The sequence below is a fragment of the Triticum dicoccoides genome, chromosome 6B (genome assembly GCF_002162155.2).
Source record: "Triticum dicoccoides isolate Atlit2015 ecotype Zavitan chromosome 6B, WEW_v2.0, whole genome shotgun sequence".
Classification (NCBI taxonomy): Eukaryota; Viridiplantae; Streptophyta; class Magnoliopsida; order Poales; family Poaceae; genus Triticum; species Triticum dicoccoides.
The window spans coordinates 243,118,365-243,126,648 of NC_041391.1; the positions used below are offsets into that span (position 1 = coordinate 243,118,365).

The 8,284-nt window shown below is 47.8% G+C and overlaps 1 protein-coding gene and 1 pseudogene across 1 annotated transcript; both read left to right on the forward strand.

Moving 5' to 3' along the window:
- Window positions 1–3,699: 3,699 nt before the first annotated feature.
- On the forward strand, window positions 3,700–4,307 carry LOC119321072 (annotated as a pseudogene).
- A 2,720-nt stretch (window positions 4,308–7,027) lies between these two features.
- LOC119324162 lies at window positions 7,028–7,890 on the forward strand. The gene has a single exon (XM_037597932.1). The coding sequence runs from the start codon at window positions 7,091–7,093 to the stop codon at window positions 7,661–7,663; it is 573 nt and encodes a 190-aa protein (XP_037453829.1). The 5' UTR covers window positions 7,028–7,090; the 3' UTR covers window positions 7,664–7,890.
- The last annotated feature ends 394 nt before the right edge of the window (window positions 7,891–8,284 follow it).

Consider the following 8,284-nt stretch of genomic DNA (forward strand, 5'->3'; position numbering starts at 1 on the left):
TCTATCATAGAAACAGACCAAACCTTTATCTCCTTGCACGACATGCAATTGATCTCTCAACATCAATCGATCTCGTCAACATGTGTTGGGGCATGAACCGAATGGGGTGTTAAAACTAAGACGGGAAGCGACACGTAGTGGAGGCAAAGTGAAACTTTAAACGAACTGTTTGTTTGTATGCATGTCGGACAAATTACAACATTGGAAATACACGCATGGTCTAGGCCCACATGCGAATGATACTCGACGGAATGTTCAAATGAGGCATGCAGGAGGATGGACTCGACCGAAGGGCGGCATGATGATGGATAAGAGGGTTGGAGAGTAATGAAAAATAAGCAAACGCCACATGATTATACTTGAACGGCTCAAATTAACAATAAGTTGTCTCGCTTGGCCTACATAGTGAAAGGCCTAATGCACAACGCGGAGCACTAACGCTCGAATATGGCCGGGAAAACAGGGAAACCAACATGTGGGGCACACCTGTCGGGACGACGTAGCACAGACTAGTCCAATGAAGGAGCTGGCCCACGGACCTCCTCGCCAACGGCAACCATTCACGTGGGTCGTGGGGGCCAGCAACGTGGCGCAACTCCAGCGCCGCCTCTGGACATGGAGATTGTGGTGAGCGACACGCTCATCGTCGCTAGACACGGTCGGTTTCAGTGTGTCGAGGGTGGCGTTAGTGCTATGGCATGATGAGCAAATCAACACCCGGCTCGTCAATGGTGCATGGGGCGTCGAAGTGCGCGCGCCGTGACGCGTCCGCAGAGTGGTGTAGCGCGGCCAACTGCATCCCCAGGACCTGAGACCATGTCAGGTCGTCTTGCTTTTTGAATGACATGTGGGGATCTCATGTGAGAAAAGGGCATCTCCAACGTTGCCACGGCCGCAGCTAACTACCCTAGCACACCAAAAACCCTCATCCCTCGCGCTGTCGCGCGGTGCATTCCCAGCCGGCACCAGCTGCCTGCATTCATGCCGTCCGTCCGTATGCCGTCGTTAAGAGGCTCGGTGCCTGAGGAACCTACTCTGGTGACTTAATGACACACCCCGACGCTTGGCCTCACCGAAATGCGCTACTTAAAGCGGCAATGCCCAGCTAACCTCCACACCATAGCAAATCGTCCTGCTACCTGGCACCACATCCTCCATGACCGCGAGCATGAATGCTCTGCGGGAGAGCTTGTCTTCGGGGATGAAGCTCGAGGTCACCGCCCTCGCTCAAGTCGCCGCTCGCGACGCAATAGCGGTGTAGCCGGACGCAGACGCGACCGCACAAGCGGTGGCCACGCAGGCGGCCGACGATGGGAGCACCATCAGCCACGCGTCCAGCTTGTCGCCGTCCAACGTCCGACACTGCCGAGGTCGGGGACTCCTCCGAGGATGAGTAGGGCATGGGAGGCAGCAGGCCATGGTGTACCAACTGGACGGTCTGTATCCCGTGTTCTACTCTTCCTCGCCGGAGACCGCACCTTCACTTCACGGATCTTGAACCCCGCCCCCGTACATAGAGATCGCAGATGGAGGACATCGGTCGCCGCCGTAGAATAGGTTTAGGGTCGGGTTTCTTTTATTTTTCTGTCCTATAGAAGTTCGAAATGTAATGAAAATCTGCCGTGCATTAATCTCAGCCGGTGTATATGAACTTTCACAATAATATAGTATATTGTAGGAGTACTAGCAAGATGCCCGTGCGTTGCACGGAATATCAAGATTTTGTGGGAGAAAAGGATGAACGAGGGAAGGCCTTATCTGCAAATGTGGAGAGGAGTGCGGGTAAATTGTCATAGTTTTCTTCCTATCCGTTAGATATAGATCGGACGACCTATATTGCAGGATGGCAGGCATACCATCATCACCAACTCTGCTTTTTATTGAATCGAGACAAAGCTAACATGCAAAGTAAATAAACACATAGGGTCTACATACACAATTTATCTTAGGCACTCCAATAGTGCGTCCACTACACATTCACGCATTTCACATCTTTCTACATCTACGGGAACCTACGAAAGGGTTTGATGTGTGGTACTATCATTATGTTATCTCAACCATGCTGTTAAGTAGTTGATGCTTTGTTTATGCTATGCTCTGCTTATGATGTGTGATACATGGTTGTGCCGAAGTGTGCTGGTAACCTCACCAACCAGGGCCGGTCCTGAGATTTGAGGGGCCCGGGGCGAAAACAAAACCCGGGGCCCTTTATGCATCTTGCACGGTATGATTATTTTTAAACACGGGTTACTCTTAACTTTTTATCAATGGAGGGAGTGCAACCCAGTATGTCGACCTAGTTTCCTGATTTAATTGTATGTGATTATATTAATTCTATCTTACTTTAGATTTTGCCAAGGAAATTACATGCATTGTATGTTTCACTATATAGTTTGCCAAACAAAAGAAATTGAACGGCTCCTCATCGCCTGCAGCTAAAATTACTTTATAATTTACAACGCTAAAATTAATTTAGCCATCTAAATTTAAATCAACCATGCATTTTCTGATTAGTTTCATCTCAACTACTCCCTCCGTCCGAAAATACTTGTCATCAAAATGGATAAAGGAATGTAACTAGGCGTATTTTAGTACTAGATACATCTCCTTTTATCCATTTTGATGACAAGTATTTTCGGACGGAGGGAGTATTATTATCATGGATCCTAGTCATTCTCTCCCCTCATCTTTCATAGACCACCAACACAGCTAGATTAATTAATCAGAAGGCCGGACAACTACATCATACTCTTCTCCCCTAATTCACTAGCTACTGATTGTGCCACTTTTTTTTGCGAAAAGATTGTGCCACTAACTAGCAACCTATCTACTATCACATAAACTAGCTGGCTCTGGGATGATGAATCAAGAAGATGCTTACCTATTCTATTGTTCAAAACTGCCCGTCAGGATCGGGGGTATTGTTACTCCTGTCCGACGAACATGAATCACCCGAGCCGCCGTTGGAGGAGGAAGCATCGGTGAGGACTCCGCGGGAGGATGCTGCAGCGGAGCGAGTCGGGTGTGATATCTGCTCCGTGAATAGATCGATCGCTCAACCAAAGTTTCTAGAATATGGAGTAAGTTATTTCTGAGGGATTGGTTTGCGGCTAGATCGATCGCTCAAGTGTGCGGGCCTACGCGTGAGAAACGGCAATTCCACTAATTTCAGGGAATCGCTGATTTACTTACCCATTACTACACCTACACGTACAGGCATGTTGCATCTAAATTAGCGCAAGATCAATTTTTTCATGGGCCTAATACAGAGAGCACACATACGTGGGGGCCCCTATGTTTCGGGGGCCCGGGGCGGCCGCCCCCCTGCCCCCTATCAGGGCCGGGCCTGTCACCAACTATCCAAATAGGTTACCACACACCAGACGTTGCATAGAACCAAACACCATGCCTTGAATTTGTCCACTAACACACAGGCAACCAAACACCAGGCAGTGTGGTTTAGCCCATGCAGGCAAAAGGCCATGCAGACAACTAAACAACTTGCAAATGGTGCATTTAAGGCTGCATTTGCATAGCTAGACTGAGTTCAGTAGGCCATGCAATGCAGCTACGGTAGACTACGGCAAACAAACACGCCCTATATATACGCCACCATCCTTTTTAATCTCGACATCCAAAGTTCTAACGAACTCGAAAGAAAAATCTCACTTTCTCACACTACACAACCGCAAAGAAACCATGGGCGCAAAGGTTTCCAGCAGTTCCAACCACCGAGGCAGCCTGTTGGAGCAGGCACACCAGCCGAGTCCATCAGGATCATCGCCACTGACAGCTCGCTTAAGGAGCTCCCTGCCACTCCCCGTGTCACCGTCTCCGACGTTCTCGTCGGCGAGGCCGCCTCCTACTTCGTGTGCAACTCCGACGCGCTCTACTTCAACGAGCCCCCACTGGTGCTGGCATCCGACGAGTTGCTCCGGTCGGGACAGATATAATTCCTGCTCCCGGCAGCGTTGCTCGGCCGGCCGCTCTCGAGCGCCGACATGGCCGCGCTGGCCGTGCGAGCGATCGCGGCCAAGAGGCCTGAGCGGCACGGCGGCAAGAAGAACATGCGCGACGTGCCGGTGCGCGAGGAGGTGGAAGACTCCGAGGACGTCTTGTTTAACGAGAAGCTTAACAAGCGGACGCTCGGGGAGTTCGCGGTGTCGGTGAGTCCGACGAAGAAGAGCAACGGGAAGCTCGCAGCGCGGTCGCGGTTGAGGCTGAAGCGGGCTCTGAGCATCATCCAGGAGGCTGCTGACACTGACAAGAGAAATATAGTGTTTTCTTTTAGGCTAAGTGAAAGATAGTGTTGTTCCCTCAATTTTGGAACCATTCTTAATTCCTGAGGCCCAACGGCCTAAGCCTAAGTCAATAGTATTAAATTGATTTTTGCAGATTTATGGGGGAAAGAGATTGTAAATATCTGCATTAGTAACCAGAGAATGCAATCGTTCATATGACATCCTTCTTCAAGATGAAGTAATCATCGTAAGACTGGACGCCATTGTAGAGGCGATCATAAACATTTTTTTTGCATGCGAAAGCACCGACGAAAATTATCCATGAAATAGGCATCGGTCCATGAGCGTCAAATACCCACGTGCCATGTTTCAATTTAGCACTGTATGACCCTTGATTGAAGCCCTTAAAATTGAAACATGTTTTCCCGCCCGCTCCGTGTCTGCAAGCACCGCCTGCATTATCGTCGTTTCATCGGCATAATCCTCCTCAATAGACGAGCCGTTGGATGACACAACGTAGTACTCATATATGTACTTCATGTCTGAAATCATTGCTTCAAAGACGGGACAAAAAAATTATCATGCTCTTTGATTTTCCGTTGTTGCGCAGGTTAAAGAGTAATGGATTTGCTGCTGCCGCCGCCATATTCGGAACGCGCCCGGCCACAGTACTGTCATCTCGTCTCCGGCCACCGCTTTCATGCCCGGAACATTCTCTTATCGCGTCCGAAGCACAGGCGAAACCACCGGAAACGCCTGGCGCCGAAAAGTCCGTGGCGATTGTTTGGGGCGCACGGTTGGCCCTCGATGGCCAGGTACATACGCACGCGCTGATGCCTGACGCGAGCACGCGATGCGCAGGAGCCAGGAGATGATGGGGACACGCGGTGCCCAGGTTGGTGTCTGACATGCCGGCCCCACGGAAGTTCCAGAGTGTTGACTCGGGTGTGTGTCCACTGGTCGCTGTCGGGTTCCAGAGGAGGAATGAGCTCCTTTTTCATGTGGGAATAGTCGTCGCTGCCGGGTTCCCATGCCTTTGCGTCAGTGCACACGGCAGCTTTCCTCATCTTGGCTTCTTATTACTTTTGTGTTCTGATCCCTTTGAGAATGGAGTTTTGCAAACGAGTAGGAAATTGGAGCTTTGCCCCACTACAATGTGATCGGTGTACACTTTAGTAGCCGGCTAGAAGCAGTACACTTTAGGTGTTTGGATACGTTTTAGTCTTATGACTAAAAGTAATGGGACTAAAACTTGCTAGCATCATCCATCTTTGGATCCAAATACTAAAAAGACTAAAATCAAGTTATTGAGCATTTATTATCCTTCAATCCCTGCAATCCAGAACTCGCATGTGTTAAAGGAAAGGAACTAAATGAGGAGAGAGAGGGCTAATACATATTTTAGTAGGTTTCCTATGACTAAAAAATCTTAGCCTCAAGGCTAGTCCTAGCCTCTCTTTAGTCAGGAGTGCTTGGAACTTTAGCCTCTAAAAGAGACTATTTTTAGTCAGACTAAAAATAGTCCCTTGGATAACTAGAGGGTGCTTGGATCCAAGGGACTACTTTTAGTCTGACTAAAAATAGTCCCTTTTAGAGGCTAAAGTTCCAAGCACCCCTGACTAAAGAGAGGGTAGGACTGGTCTTGAGGCTAAAAATTTTTAGTCATAGGAAACCTACTAAAATATGCATTAGCCCTCTCTCTCCTCATTTAATTCCTCTCCTTTAACACATGCGAGTTCTGGATTGGAGGGTTTGGAGGATAATAAATGTTCAATAACTTGATTTTAGTCTCTTTAGCATTTGGATCCAAGTATGGGTGAGGCTAGCAAGTTTTAGTCCCACTACTTTTAGTCATGGAACTAAAACGTATCCAAGCACCCTCCTAGTCCACTCTAGGTGCTACTGTTATTCTTTTTTGTCTTCACGAATTCAATCTTTAATATACTAGATACGGTTCTACTTCACCATGGACAAGTCGCTTTGGCTCTCGGGCTCAGATGGAAGGGAGATCCTTTTTAGTCTTTGTTGTCGATCGCAGAATAAAGTTAGTCATGAGCTCGCCACGTATGGGCGAAGCATCCCTCATACTGTTGTTTGGTTGTACTCGGGGTTAGACTCTATTGTAAACTTGGCTTTGGTTGAGAAGCCTTTGTGAGTAATGAGAATCTCTTTTTCACCCGCAAAAAAAAAGAGATACAGTTCTACTTCACCATGGACAAGTAGTTTTGGCTCCCAGGCTCAGATGAACCTGTGAGTGAAAAAATTGTTAAAATATGAAATAAATTCAAAATATAGATGACTGAGAGAATGATGTCTGTGTCAAAATTTCAGAGCATTTGGATGTCTGAATAGCTCTTAGCAAAAAAAAATTAAGGTTTGTGAAAAAGTTTACGATTTGTGCATTGGTTGGACCCAATCTTTTTTTTTGCTGAGAGCTACTCATATCTACAAATGCTTTGAAATTTGGCATGCATCTCAAGTACTAAAATAGCTTTCATTAAAAAATCTGATATTTTTTTGAATTTACTGCTCACTAGATGTAGATGAGTCCAGACTCACAATTGAATATTCTATGGCAAGTTAAAAAAAAACTCTTCACAAATATATGAATTTTCAAGCAGTGCATGTGTATGTTCACAATTGGACAAGAAACAAGGGACTGAAGTGAGAAGTGCTGTCTCATTTCTACCACTTTCTGATTTGTTTTTTAATCTCTTCTCTGATGCTCACCACCCACCTCTATATATATACATCACCTCCTTTCCATCCCCACATCCAACATCCAAAGCTCCAACGAACTCGACAGAAAAATCTCACACTTCCACGCACAGCATACCTCCAAAGATTCCATGGGCGCCAAGATTTCCTGCTCTTCCATCCACCGAGGAACCCTCTCGCAGCAGCCACACCATCCGGCGCCGGTCAGGGTCATCGCCGCCGACGGCTCGCTGAAGGAGCTCCCAGCCAGCCCCCGAGTCGCCGTCTCCGACGTTCTTGCCGGCGAGGCCGCCTCCTTCTTCGTGTGCAACTCCGACGCGCTCTACTTCAACGAGCCCCCACCTGCGCTAGCCTCCGACGAGCTGCTCCGGCCGGGACAAATATACTTCCTGCTTCCGGCCGCGGAGCTGGGGCGGCCGCTCTCGAGCGCCGACATGGCCGCGCTCGCCGTGCGGGCGAGCGCAGCGATCGCGGCCAAGAGCCCCGAGCAGCGCGGCGGCAAGAAGAACCTGCGCGTCGTGCCGGTGCGCGAGGAGGTGGAAGACTGCGAGGACGTCATGTTCAACGAGAAGCTTAACGAGCGGACGCTCGGGGAGTTCGCCGTGTCGCTGAGTCCGGCGAAGAAGAACAACGGGAAGCTCGCAGCGCGGTCGCGGCTGAGGCTGAAGCGAGCTCTGAGCATCATACAGGAGGCTGCTGACTGACTCGAGCATTTCTGCAAGAGAAAGATAGTGTTGTTCATTTTTTTTTTTTGTTCCTTCAATTTTGGAACCATTCTTAATTCCTGAGGCCAAACGGCCTAGGCCAATAGTATTAAATTGATTTTTGTAGATTTAGGTGGGAAAGAGACTGTAAATATCTCCCAGTGTGTATAGTACAATACTGGATGCAAAACTACCAGGAATGCCAAAAGTTAATTCTTGAGTTGTTATCTACTTCTAATCTGTATGGTGTTTTGTTTATTTGCGCAAAATCTGTATGGTATTTTTTTCCTGCTTTATCTGCTACGATGAAAGTAGTCAAAATGTCTGACCGAACTGTCTCTAAATTTATGACTCCAAGTTCTAAAACACCATGGGTTCTTTTTCTTTTTTCTTTTTGCGGGTTAATAGTTTGATGTATCGATCAGACAGCACCACAGCGACAGCTAAATAGCAGAAAGGGGCACCCCGCAAAAAAAACGTTTCAATGTTAACTAATTTCAGACGGTGAAAGTATAAAATTATGATAAAGAGCAATGCTACATCTACTAAAACCTACGTTAAGTTTTACGTAAATAACCAGGTGGCAAACTGTGATTGGGATTAGAAGGGAGGAGGGGCCCA